The sequence below is a fragment of the Morone saxatilis genome, unplaced genomic scaffold (genome assembly GCF_004916995.1).
Source record: "Morone saxatilis isolate NCDOM2014 unplaced genomic scaffold, NCSU_SB_2.0 Contig17, whole genome shotgun sequence".
Taxonomy (NCBI): Eukaryota; Metazoa; Chordata; class Actinopteri; family Moronidae; genus Morone; species Morone saxatilis.
In genome coordinates this window covers 28,048,812-28,062,990 of record NW_023339729.1, presented here as the reverse complement: position 1 = coordinate 28,062,990, position 14,179 = coordinate 28,048,812, and the positions used below count along the sequence as shown (strand labels likewise).

Below are 14,179 nucleotides of genomic sequence, written 5' to 3'. Positions count from 1 at the left end.
ACACACATACACACACATTCTGCTGTCACACACTGCAAAATCTAATATCTTAAGTTTAATCTTTACCCTTTATATGTGTTTATTTGTGTCAAAACAAACCAGTCTATTTATTCTGAATATCCAGGTGTGCAGTGTACAGATATGACCTACGTGTGTGCTGATGGCACTTGTCTGAAGAAGCCAAATCCAGAGTGTGACTTTGTCACTGACTGCCCCGATGCCTCAGATGAAAAACAGTGTGGTGAGAAGATAAACACGCCTAGTTTTCACTTTAATTCAGTTTGGGCTGTTTTTTGACTCCATACTTTTACATTTTGTCATGTCTTCGTGCTCTTGGACAGGTTTCTTCTTAAGCTTAATGCCAACCTTTTGCTTTTAAATTAAACTGAAATGAAACAAATCATTAAAATCTGATTTCATTAGTCTATACTCGTCTATACTTTCTGTCCATATTTGCAACTATGTGTTTTAATCTTTCTCTGTGTGTATTCAGACTGTGGCCTGAGGCAGTTCTCCAGCCGTATTGTCGGGGGGACCAACGCCACAGTGGGGGAGTGGCCATGGCAGGCCAGCCTTCAGGTGCGTGGCACCCACATCTGCGGGGGCGCACTAATCTCCAGCCAGTGGGTGGTGTCCGCTGCCCACTGTTTCTATGACGATCGGTAAGTGCAGGAAGAGAGGGGAGGAAGTGGTGATTGAGGTGTTAGAATGTGCTTTCAAAGCAAAAACAATTTTAGGGACTTTTTGTTTATTTGTTGAATTTGATGAACCACTTTTAGCATTTTAGTCCTCCTTAAAAAGTCTTGTTTACCTTTCTGTTTCTACCAAACATCTTTTATGTGCAGTCCTGCTGTTGTCTCTTGGCAGCCTAGAGAGTTTGACTCAAAGCCAATGTATTTATGTATTTATATACACACGTCTTCCAATGCCAGAATCAGCTGGTTGGCTCATGGCCAAAACTATAGCTGCAACATCCTGTAGAGGATTAGCAATTCTTCTCTCTTAATGCTCCTTGTATGGTGATTAAAAGCTTGTGCAGCATTTAGTGAGTGTTGAAATTTCAGTGGACAGGGACCATTTTGTTCTAAAATAGAAAGTAAATATGTTGGTAACAGTCAACAAGTTATTTTAAGTTGTGTTACAGAAATAATACAAAGTCATACTTATTGCACCTGTAACACATAGCAACTCTTTTTCTCCGGCTGCAGTCTTTACTCCCCCTCGATGTGGACGGTCTACCTGGGTAAACTCCTGCTGAACCGCAGCAGCCCAACTGAAGAAGTGGCGCGAGTTCAGCGGATCCACCTCCATCAATACTATGACGACGATACCCACGACTATGACCTGGCCCTGTTGAAGCTGGACCGGCCTGCCTCCATGCTGCTGGCTGGACATGCTCGACCCGCATGCCTGCCTCCGCCCACCCACCAGCTGGAGCCAGACCTGCTCTGCTGGGTCACCGGGTGGGGGGCTCTCCGCGAGGGAGGTGAGGACGGAAGTGGTGCTTTGGGGGATGTGGAGAAAGGATAGGGAGTGAAATGTTGGTTGTGGAAGTAGTGTAGGTGGTAGAGAGTGGGATATATTATTAAAACCAGAGTACCTTTAACTTTCAAAGTGGCTTATAGCAATGGTTCCCATTTTTTTGGGCTTGTGACCTTTTAAAATGCAGCAGTGTCTGCTACCTGTCATTACAGGTTACGTGTTTGCAAATTGTGAGAAGGGCACAGACAGCGAGAAAGATGCACAGCAACAACAATAGCAACGACTATAATAATAGAAATGACTTATAATGATGATCATGATGATGACGACGATGATGACGATGATGACGACAATGACAGCCACAGTGATGGGGAATGATGAATAACAATGATGATGATAATAATATGACTAATATAATTCCAAGGACCTTGCAATCCTTAGTTTAGAATATAAATTTGTACTTGTTATATGACAGAGTCAAGAAGAGGAAAAAAGTTCATAAGAAAAAAGAAATGACAAAAAAAATTAAATAAACAAAGAAACTATATAAATTTGTACAGCTCCTCAGATTTATCTTCCAACCCCTTGAACAGCCTGCAGATCCCAAGTTTTTAATTGCAGACATAAAGTAAGAGCACAATAAGACAGTCACAGTTCAACAAATAAGAAAACTACTTGCAAGAACTTGTAATGTTGTGGTATGTGTAACCTAGAAGGACACATCGTCATACCTCGTAAAGAGATACTTTTAAATTAAACTATGCAGTTTAATAAACATGAACTCTTTTAAGATAGACTTTTATTTGGTGCTATTGACTTGTAGGTTTATTTCATTAAGACTGTTATTTTGTTTGGTTATAAAGTTGTTTTTTTTCAGGATTACAGGATGAGCTGTAAACTTTTTCCATTGGTTTTTGTATCATGCAGAATAATGCAGTATTTTCACAGGAAGTGATTTTATATGACTTGTGCAGCCTTTAAAAAACCCATTTTGTCAGTGACCCTTGAAATAATGGCCCTTGATGTGGGAAGTCTTTGTGGGGACGGTGATATGGAGCAATGTGGATGGGTATGCTCTTATGATAAGAGATTGGAAAACCCCTGAAATGAATTATTTTATATTAAAGAGGCAGTAGTATATGAAGTGATGTGGGTGGAAGATTGAGGGTTGTGGTTTCTGATTTAAAAACGGTTTGAGATAAAGTGTTTGAAACCATCTTCCGGTACACAGTTTCATAAAACTTGTCACAGGATGTAAATTGCTTTCTAACTTTTGTGAGAAAAAGTTTAGGTTAAATTGTGTATTAAAGTGCGGGTACACCACTATATTTCCAGTGAAGTGGTTTCTTTTCACCGTAAAGATGAAAAATGTACTACAGTTTCGTTTTACTGCTGGCGAACTGTGTGCACATAAAAAGCGCAACCCCAGTCACCTAGTGCATTTTCAGGCTGATTATTGTAGTGTGTTAAACCTCAGTACATTTAATGATTTCTGCTGAAGCTGAGGAATCGATATGACTGCAGTATGTCACATATTTTACTGTGGGTTTGTGTGGTTTGATGATCGGTAGCTCTAGAATTTACATCGAGTAGGGGAATCAAACCTGAGCAGTGAAGATGAAATTATTTTTTTCCAATATAGCAAAATGTGAAAGCAACATTAGGAACGGGAGGTGAATGCAGACTATTTTGAAAATATAATTTATGCATTGTCTCTGGTGTATAGATAGAAAAAGATGAAAAGAGGATACATCTTTTGGCCTTCACTTGATGATCTTTTCCCTTTGACCTCTTTAGGTAGTGCCAGTAATGTGCTTCAGAAGGTAGATGTTCGTCTGGTAAGCGAGGAAGCTTGTGTTCGTTCCTACGGCCACCTGGTCACTCCCAGAATGCTTTGTGCTGGTTACCGCAGTGGAGACAAAGATGCCTGTCAGGTACAGAAAAACATATACATACAAAACCAGTAGCTATACTTTTCATTTCATTTCACAACCCAGTTTTAAGTTAAAGATGCTCTATATAATCAATACATTTACATCAACAATAGATTAAATTACTGCATGAAATAAAAGATGACACTCACAGTGACTAAAACCCAAGGAGAATTATCATCTGACCTTACAGTTCCTCTCAACTTGAAGCAACTTTAAACTCATTGTTTTGGTATTACAGCCTGGATACCTTTTTGGTTGTTTTTAACTGCAACAGTCACCAGTTTTCAGTGAAAAAGCTCTAACAAAACCCACTGTATGCTACCTGACCAGCATTAAACAGCGGCCAAACAAAGTTAGAGACTAGCTTGTGAACATAGTGGAGCAATTAGCAGCTAAAGAGCCAGATATTTCTCAAGGAAGAGGCAAAAGGACCGTGAATATTGGACTTATACAAGCTTTGACTTGGATTTTTTAAGGTGTCAATGTTGCGTTTAGAGCTGGAGTTGCGCTGCCCCCAAGTGGCTAAAAAAAACCCAATCAATTCATGCAGGTTTAAACACATACATACAGCAAACATGTTGAGAGGCTTTGCATTGGGCATTACACATAGTTATCTAATATCCAGTAGGATTCCTGTAATATCTTATAGTTTATATAATACATTTGGTTAAAATTTTGGTATGTACTGTATGGTTTGGGTAGAATCATCCAGTCATGATATATGTAGTCTCTCTTTTGGAAGTGGAAACATACTTAATGAAAAAATAAAATTCTCATATCTGCTAGTTATTGCATCTCAGTGTAAATACATATACAGTATGTTGGATGCATCGCGAAAGGTGTCGATTTTGTACTCCCTATAAATAGTGTATAGGCCATAAAATGAGTTTTAAAAGCCAGATATCAAAGAACAGAGTGATATCATAGTTGAGTCACCAGTATTGATCATCCCTCTTGTCAGTTATCATGTGGTCATTTTGTGCTGTAGAGACATTAAAATATTACCCCCTGTCAATTTAACATTGTCTCTTTCAGGGAGACTCTGGTGGTCCCCTAGTTTGCCAGGAGCCGTCGGGTCGCTGGTTCCTGGCCGGGGTGGTGAGCTGGGGCAAAGGCTGCGGTCGTCCAGACTACTATGGCGTCTACACTCGCATCACCAGGCTCACTGACTGGATCAAGCAGGTCATCAGCAGCCCCTGAGATGTTGGGAATCTTCATCATCTTTACATCAATACCCCCATAACCTGAAGCTGGGTGCCCATGAAATCATTATCCACATGAGGATTAAAAGCGCTTGCAGATGACTTGAGATTGCTTCTCAGCTAGAAAGCAAGATGGTAAAGCATAAAAGGCTTTATTCCAAAGTCATAAAGTAATAAAGCTAATAATAATCAACCTTATTTATGTGGCACCTTACAGAATTGATATTATAAAGTGTTTATGCAGTAAAAAGAAACATGCCAAAATAATGATGGAATGGTAATCGAGGACTCAAATAAATTTTTTTAGAAGTGAATAAGAAAAGATCAATTTTCAGAAGTGATTGAAATGTAATGATATAAATGATGATAATGCACAATGAAAGAAATTTGACTTACTTTGTAAAAGCTCATGTAATCCCTGGTTTGATTATTCACTCTTTTACAGAGCAAATCTTCTACATTTTAAAGACATTGAACTTTAAGAATTTTCCCATAATAAAGTATCCTTCTGTTTCGTAATCAAGTCTGCAATATACTGTGTTTGCATGTTTGACTGCAAGTGAATATAACACACACCAATACATGTCTACAGCCATATAGCAGCTATTTCAGGCTAACCTGTTGTCATTCCTAGGACGTAGATTACTGACATTTTATCACAGCCCTTTGGTGTCTTCTAAAGGGTACCTTGTGCAACAGGTTTTCATACTCCAACCGACTTGCATGTCACGTAATTCGCACCATGTAATGTATTTATTTTTACCCAAATCATAATCTTTTCCTAAACCTAACCAAGTAGTTTTGTTGCCTAAAAATTGCTGATGAGAATGTCATTAGCTTTGCAGGTGTTTGGTCAGAAACCAAAGTATCGGACCTGTGACACCTCCCTCTTGTGGCCATACATGCTACTGCAGCCGAGTCAATACTTCACCATTTGGCATCTGATTTCATGAGATACTTTGCAGGTGTAATTTTAATGTTCTCATTCACAAGCTGCTTTTGAGAATGTAAGGGGCTATTTTCTGGGTCTATGAATCACTGTGTCCAGAGAGAGGCAATTTTTCTTTTCAGCCGATTTTATTATCAACAACAACAATATTCTCAGAGGGATTGTGAGCATGTGCCAGAGCCTGGCACCCCACCCTGGGGCTGGATGCTCATGAGTCATTGTGATTGGTAAACAAAACTGGAACAGACAGCGCTTCTCCTATCTATCTATCTATCATCCTCTCTCTGTCTCATAACTCCCCCCGAACCCCCTTCTCCCACTCATCTTTTTCACTTTTAAAATGAGCTCTAATCCTCAGGGGATGTTTCAATATTTGGAAGTCCCCATTTTCAGTGTAATTGGTATTTTATTAGGCTGTAAACCATAATGACAGTTCTGCTCTATGAGGCATAACAACAGTGCTAAAACTGGCCTCTGGGGGCCACAGAAACCATCAATCATGGCAGTTGACTATACAGTAATGTTCAATGATTAGAAATGACCTTCACCATTTTCTATGGGACATTTTGACTGATTTTGACATTTACATTCTAAAATATAAGATATTTTTCTTAAACATTTTAAGGATTTGTTCAATGTTATTTGCCCAGTGCTATCATTACTCAATTTCTAAGTACATTTCAAGCTCTTTTCTTTGCCTGCTATTAAGGGGCGCCATTCAACACAAATTATGAGTTTATGGACAAATAAGATACAACTTGATCCCTAGGGGTATTCCCAGTTATTAATTAACACGTACCCTGTGATAAATTTAATTCACATAACATGGAGATGGTACAGCTGGGACTTAAACCCACAATCCCCAACTCCCTCTTGATGTAATATCCATTTGGCCACTGAGCCACCAGCTATAACAACTTAGCTATAAAAAAACATTCAAATCAAAAATGCTATAGGACTTGGGACATGTTGAGTCTGTAAATGTAGTCCAAATCCACTAAAACGAAGAAGAAATCTGTTATATATGGTTTTCATGTATGACTGTGAGTGTCAGTTCTTGGTGCTCTCTTTATGAGATGCAAAGTCTACCAAACTGGGCCAGCTAAAGTTGTAGTATGTATAAAAATAAATAAATAATCAAAATTTCAGATTTTCAGCAGACAACATCACACACATATCCCTAGAGGTCTTAAAATCAAGGTTCTGGTGTCTGTTTACCCACAAAATTTTATGTTTTTCTTAAAATGTGTCAAGATCATGAACGTTATTTCCCTGGGAGGTTAAAGGAAACGTTGCAGTGTCTTGGTTTGTTTTCCTGCATAATGAGCTGTTTCCCACTGCCTTGGAGGAGTAGAGTTTTTTCAGGTCACTGATCGACAACAGTGCGGAGGAGAGTGCCAGACAGAAGGTGTATGTATGATTAAGTTAAGGAGGTGGCCTGCAGCTCCCTTAGCCTCTTACTCGTCAGTCACCTAATCAATCATGTGGACAAACAATTCAACAATCCATCCACATATACTGTAGATAAACAATCAATCTGTATATTTACAGTATCAGGAAAGTAGAAGCGTATAAATGAGTGTGGTCCAAAGTAAAAGAGTGATTACCAAAATTGTGCAGAGGATAGAGCAGAAGGAAAAGGCAGGCAGACTTGGCGTGGGATGTTGATTAAATTATGGATATCGGCCATCTTGCAGCTCTTATGTTTTGCTTTTCCTATGAAAACAGTTAGGAGGACAGATGGAGCAGATATCATTCCTGCCATACAGAACAGTATAATTTATGCCTAGTCTAAACTCAAAACTTATTAGACACTGACCACAATATTTACATTAGGTATGAACGAGCATACAACACTGAAAAAATGTTATCCTCATAAAAACTTTCAGAGCCATATTTCCAAAGATTCTGTGTGTTTTATGCTTGAGTTAAACAAGTATAAAACCAAGATCAACAAAAATCCTAAGCTGCAGGGTTTTTTGCATTGGATTTAACAAGATTTCATTGTTTTGGTAACACAAGTTATAGGCACAAATCATGTAGAGATAATCAAAATGAAGGAAAAGTGACATCAGAGCATACAATAGATGCCAGCAAAGGACAAACCCAATCTCTGTGCATTGTTTTTGAGATGTTTATTACTCTGGGCTAACAAAGTTGAGGATAAATTGGAAGCTTTCAATGGCTGGAATCAACTTCTCTTCCATTTTGACCTGGCAAAATTGTTGACGAGTGGAAAAAACAAGCTGTGGCCAACGTTTCTAGGCCAGAGACCCTGACGACCATCAACATCTGTTTCTCTGGTCATTCAGATGTTTGGGAAAAGTATGGACATGAGGTGACTTACTGGTTGAGGCTTGATTATGAATAGGAAATAAAAGCAAATAATATTGAAATTCGAAAATAATAAAAAAATGTAATAAAAAAAACATGATATTAATAAAATAGATAATACATGTTGTGTGCTAGCATTAATAAAACGTTTGCATTCTGTGAAGTGATTTAAGAGAATACATCTGCAGGCCTCAGATCCTCAGGCAGGAAGCTTCCAGACCTGAGAGGTTCTGACTGCAGGGTATAGAGTAGCAGTGATTCAGCAATTTAACTGGGAGCTAAAGCACAGAAAGTTTTCAGTAAAGGTAATCAGTAAAATCTTAAAATAAATTCTAAAAGCAGAGCAGATGTATTTTGTCCGAGCTTAAGGCATGAGAGTTTTGTAGGTTATCCCTAAACACAATAAGTTACATCTAACAATCTATCTAACTGAGATTAAATAAAAGCACGTATGACCTTCTTGACATCAGGCAGAGGGAAAAAACACCTGATTTTTTAGATGTTCCTCAGTTGATAAAAACATGACTGAACAACTTTTGTACCTGGTTTTTCAAATGAAAGGTTACTGTCAAATATTATACCCAGGTTTATGGCTGCAGGGAGCAAGGTTGTTTTTGTATAATTGGGATAGTCTTTGGAGGAGCACAAATAATTATTTCAGATTTGTTTTTATCACGTCAACCCATCATGATAGGTACTGACCACTGCAGACTGTGAACACCCCATAAAAGCTGCAGTTTTGGAGATGCTCTGACCCAGTCGTCTAGCCATCACAATTCGGCCCTAGTCAAAGTCACTCAAATCCTCACATTCAGTGTTATTCATTTCAGCAGTTAGTGTTGAAGTGATCTGTGTATTGTTGTGTGTCATCTGCATAACAATAATACTGAAATTTGTGTTTATGTATGATATGTCCCAGTTCCAGGATGTTGGTACAAAATACCAGGGATCCAGAGGATGGAGTATCCTTCCATCCTAGACATTAGCCGCAGTGTACGAAACTGATTCTCAAGGTCATTGCTTTGTAATTAAACACAAACTTACAACATAGCTTTTAAAGGATACTATATAGTATGACCCAGGTGGGACTTGAACCCACAATCCCCAGCTCCGGAGGCTGATGCCTTATCCATTAGGCCACCGGGCCACTGGGAAAGGACATTTTTTAGCATAGACAAATAGACACAGAGATTGACAGACACTTAATTATTGATTATGTTGCTATTTAATATTAATTTGGCTCTGGGAATAAGGTTCATGATCTCTTGTAGCTTAAATGTTGCTTGTTCCTGAGAATTTCTGAGAGAAAGCATCGAATGAATAAAACAAACAGTTCTTCTCTGTAAAAACAGCTCTTAAGAGGGGATTTTTAGTCAGCAGCACTTGCCAGATGACCAAATACCTATCAACACTTTGTTCCCCAAACACACTGGACACAGGAGCTGGGAAACGGTTGTAGGAGGTACCCAAGTTTGAACTGGGAACCTCTTGATCTGCAGTCAAATGCTCTACCACTGAGCTACACCCCCAATTCTTCCAAACTCTGTTACCCTAAAAGATCATGTAACCCATCAGTGTTTAAATGTGTCACATACTGTATCATAATGTGGAGTGTGAATCATAGCAGCTGGGAAGGGGATGAGTGGATGTTAACAAATTTGCAGTCAGAACCAACCTCTCATAATGACGCCCTCCTCCTAACTCCTAACTCTTAACAGCTGGCCAAAGTACACAAACACACTTACGTGCTTCAGGGGAAATTCAAATCTGACGTTTTAATAATATATTTGAACAAGTGAATATTCCCACAAATTATTCACCCATGCTCAGTGAAATGTGCATGAACTGTGCTGACCTTGACCAGATCAATATGTGTATGTGTATGTATGTGTGTGTGTGTGTGTGTGTAGGTTTTTATATCTGGCAACCTTGGACATATTCAGCAACTTAATGTTAGAGGTTAACATCAGATACGCTTTCATAAATGGGGTCAAATCACAAAAAAGATTGTGCTCAGTTTTGTAATAATACTGTATAGCTAAAGCCTGTGTGGGTGTGTGAGTGTGTGTGTGGGTGGATTAATAACTTTGTCTACAGCAACATGGAATCCACTTAATCTCCATCCAGTAGTTTACTTGCTGTCCTCAGGGCTGCTAGATTAAAACATCTTCACTGGACTCACTGAACCATGAATACTGGCCTTGCTGTAGTGTAAGCTGTGTCCTCGCTCACAATAGGATTTACAAACCAATTTTGCACAGTTATGGAAAAACTGAGTAGATGCCATGGATGCAGGCTAAGATGCACTGCATTTGTCATCATAACTCAAAGAAAAATGCAAGAGCGTGAAGTGAGGCTGCTGTTTTTCTTGAGAAAGACCACAGGCTGACCACTAAATTGAGATGTATTTTTATTATCAAGTAACTCATTACCTTTACAAAACTCTATAGAAACAAATAGGAATTACAACAGCCTAATCCCTGTTGTCAAGAATTTGTGCCATGAGTGGTTTGATAAAAACACTGAAGTTCTTTTAGAAACATAAGATCAGAAACAGAGCAGAGATGTAACTCTAACAACTCATAAAGAAGAAGTCGGTTGGATCCACTAGGTACATGTGGTGGAGTATAATAATGAATTCCCTGTGGTAATTATTAATCTATGGACACAGACTCCACTATTCTGATGTTGGGGCATTAACACTATTGTTATTCCATTGTTAGTCTTCTGGCTTATGTTGTAGATTTTAATGGTGTTGAACAGATTACTCCTGTCAAGTGCACATTTCAAGTATCTTTGAATTGGCTGCACTGAAGGCCAAAGTTGTCTGTCTCTGTTTCACTTTCTCGTTCATTCTGTGTAGCATACAATAATATCTTTAAATGTTTGCTTACTTGCAAATCTTTCTCAGAAGAAGATCATAGTTTTATGTGAATGTTTTCGTCAGTGCATTAATCTCAGTAATAGACTGGTGTACTGTCCAGGGTTTACCCTAAAAATTAGCTATTGGCCCCTGTTGACTCCCTTGTTCCTTTCTCTCTCTGTTCATGATAAAGTTTAAGTTGCTGTCATGCTATGTCAGCAGGAATCATCCAGTGCATCTGGTGCCATATTGCTCCAAAGGCCTGTCGTTCCAAAAATAGGCTATAACCAACTTAGGTCATAACATAACTGATGTAAATGACATACTAATTCTAACCCAAACCAAGAGCTTTTCCTACCATACCAAACTGCAACTATTTCACCATGTTAACCTTGTTTATATTAATGTTACCATGACATCAAAGGTCACCTCCGAGTTTTCGGAGGAGTGGGCTTTTGTTTTTAGGATAACAGGCTGTTGGACAAATTGGCTTTCAGATCAATGGGACATTTTTCTGATTATTAGGGTTTCTGAATATGGGCTGTTGGAACAATGGGCAGTCCATGTGCATCTGAGGTTGACATAGTTCAAGAAGTAGCTTGAAGTGTGCACTAGTGGAAATAGGAATAAACAGAAAGCAGTCAGCAAAGCAATTTTTCGTGGACAAATGTGTGTGACAAAATCCATTGCAATCCATTCGATACTTGTGAAGAAATACCACTCTGGACAAGCGTGGCAGACCATTACCTTCCATAGAGCCAAACCATGAGGTGGATAAAAACAGCTGCTTGCACACTTTACTCTCTATGGACTGATGCAGGTTAATGGCCTTCTCCAAAACTGACAGCTGTGAAACCCCACTAGTGGGATATTATTCTGCTTTATTCTGTTTTTTGTTTAGTTTTTTATAAAAGCCAACAACTAAGTCAGGGACACTCAGAGATATCTGACTGACAGTCAAATGCAAAGCCTAAGATAATAAGTTAAATCTGAAAAGAACATACAGGGATCAATCTTCCATTTGTCCTTTTTTACTTCAAATTCTAAATGTATGTGCTTTATCTTAATCATTAAAAAAACTTTACAAATACTGATAACCAAGGTAATAAAAGTAATAATACTATGTTTATTTGTATAGCACTAACACTAAACAAGGTTACAAAGTGATTGATTAAATGCACAGAAATAAAACAAAGATAAAATATAAGGGCTAGACCATGTTGGACGTGAAATGTTATTAAAAGGATCAGAATCAACCCTGAACTGAACTGACTACCAACAAAGGGAGGCGAGAATTCGAGTCCAATATAACCTAAGATTTGTGTTTGAGCAGCAGCATTCTGCACTCGCTGAAACTGAGCCACTGAGGATTTACTCAGGCATGTAGACAGTGCGTTGCAATAGTCCAGGTGTGAGATAACAAAGGCATGAATAAGTCTTTCTAAGTAATGAAAACTGACAGACTGATTAATTAATTAATAATTCATTAATTCTGGTCACATCGTAGTAGCAGGATTCAGGTTCAGTTTGGGGCAAAACAAACATTAGGAACTGTAATATAAGTCATATTTAGGTTGATATCTCACACTGCTTTTGACTCACAATTATGGTGCCTGATGTGTCATTCACCTCCGTTTTTTCTATTTTTCAAAGAAAGTACTGTTTCATTTTTCTCCATCTCACCATTGCTCCCCTGGGTTCCTCTCCCTCTCATTCTTTGCAGTGATGGGTTAAACAGCTGAAGGCTGTGTGTTTTCATTGTGGTTGAGATTTATCTTTGGAGTAGTGGTTAGACTAGGAGAGAAAGAAGACGTGGGAGGATTGTGTTGAGTGTGTGCAGAGGTCCAGCAGGAAATACGCAGGGAGAAGGAGAGACAAAAGAATGACCAAAGACAGGCAGATAGATAAGGAAAGAAGCAGGACTTTGAAACACACATTTTGTGATGATCATAAAGAGCTAAGATCTTGCACCGTGTCCATGTTAGCCTCTGCAACTCGATTAGTTTCTGCGACTCAACTGCATTTTTAGGGTTTCTTTTATCAATCTTTCTGCAAAACTAAAAGAAGTAGCCTAGGTAACAAAACAGGTAATAGATGCTTTGCTTGAGTCTTAAAGGTCCTGCATGGGGTTTTTGCCCTGGGCAAAAGAAAACACAGATACCTACATACAAAATCAAATACATAACCAAAACTTGCTTGTGGAAACTCATAGTAAATCACATATAAAACATAAAAGACAGACATAAAACAACCACAGGGGCAACACAAAGATGGCTTAGTCATCATAAAATGTATACTGTAGATTTTTTTGTGTGTGGCAGTGAAAGATAAAAATGTGAGGGGAAAAAATGAAGAGAGACAGCAAGAGAAAGAGATGCTAAGAACACTGAAAAAAGTGATTCTGACCCCTAGTAAATGTTACATGTCAAAATCAAGCATATTTTAATAGAAATGTTTGTGTTATTTGACTCCACTTATAAAATATTAATAATTCCAACATAAAATATCAAAATTATGGCAATCGTATTTTATTCAATAAAATCTAACTCGAAAAAATAGATTTTTGTGACTCAGAGTCAGCGGCAACCCTGTGTTTGTTTCCCCAGACATGGGCCCACTGTCTTGGTATGGTTTGTGTTCTGAATGTTGCTGAAACTTTTTTTTTCTCCTGGCAAATGTTCTCAATTTAACAAGGATAATATGGTATTTTTGTGAAAAAGCTCTAGAAAGGGTAACCATGGCTTCTACTTGGTAACAGGGAGAGAACTAGTGTGGCTGCCTAGTCTCTGATCAGCGACGCTACACACCAATGGTGTCACATCTTATATTGGTCTCATCTCCACCCTAATGGTTATAATTATCGCGCTGCGACAGAGATCTGAACAGCGGGCTTTCCTGCTTCTTCATGTTTGGTATCTCTTTAGTAGAGGCTTTTAAAGATACAGGTGTTAGAAGTTAAAAACAGTATTGTGGTTCTATGCACTTTGCTATTGTTCATAGGCATTGTTCATCAACATTGCTAGCATAAAAGTTTATTTGAATGTTGAGAGCCAAAGTTGCCTCTGTCTTGCTCTGATCAGAGACTGACTTACAATGTAATTTTTTTTTTTCTTTTCTTAATGGTAAGTTCTACACAATCAGCAACTCAATCTTTTTTTTTACAAACATGTTTCAATGTACATCAAACAGTGTTCTGCCTATCTCTGCACTTAGTATTTTTACAGTGATCCATCGTTATCAAAACGATTTCTTGGGTCATTAGAGCTTCTCTGAATATGCAGCATGTCTAATAGAATTTGTATTATATTCACGAGTTTGTTATCTAAACACATTTTGTGGTTCTTGTGGTCGTATGATGCTCAGTGTTAATTCATTGAATTTAATACAACTTAACTCACGCATAAAATGTTAATCT

The 14,179-nt window shown here is 38.3% G+C and overlaps 1 protein-coding gene and 1 non-coding gene across 2 annotated transcripts in view; one reads left to right on the top strand and one right to left on the bottom strand.

Annotated features, from left to right (window-relative positions):
• Positions 1-5,171, top strand: part of LOC118327231 (transmembrane protease serine 6) — a 14,681-nt gene extending 9,510 nt beyond the window's left edge. Inside the window, exons 14-18 of the mRNA XM_035660521.1 lie at positions 125-241; positions 494-662; positions 1,209-1,486; positions 3,280-3,416; positions 4,452-5,171. Of these exons, the coding sequence (XP_035516414.1) occupies positions 125-241; positions 494-662; positions 1,209-1,486; positions 3,280-3,416; positions 4,452-4,616 (866 nt within the window). The 3' untranslated portion in view covers positions 4,617-5,171. The remainder of the gene's footprint in view (positions 1-124; positions 242-493; positions 663-1,208; positions 1,487-3,279; positions 3,417-4,451) is intronic.
• A 3,804-nt stretch (positions 5,172-8,975) lies between these two features.
• On the bottom strand, positions 8,976-9,048 carry trnar-ccg. The gene has a single exon. It is a non-coding gene; the product is annotated as a tRNA-Arg (tRNA).
• Positions 9,049-14,179: the final 5,131 nt, after the last annotated feature.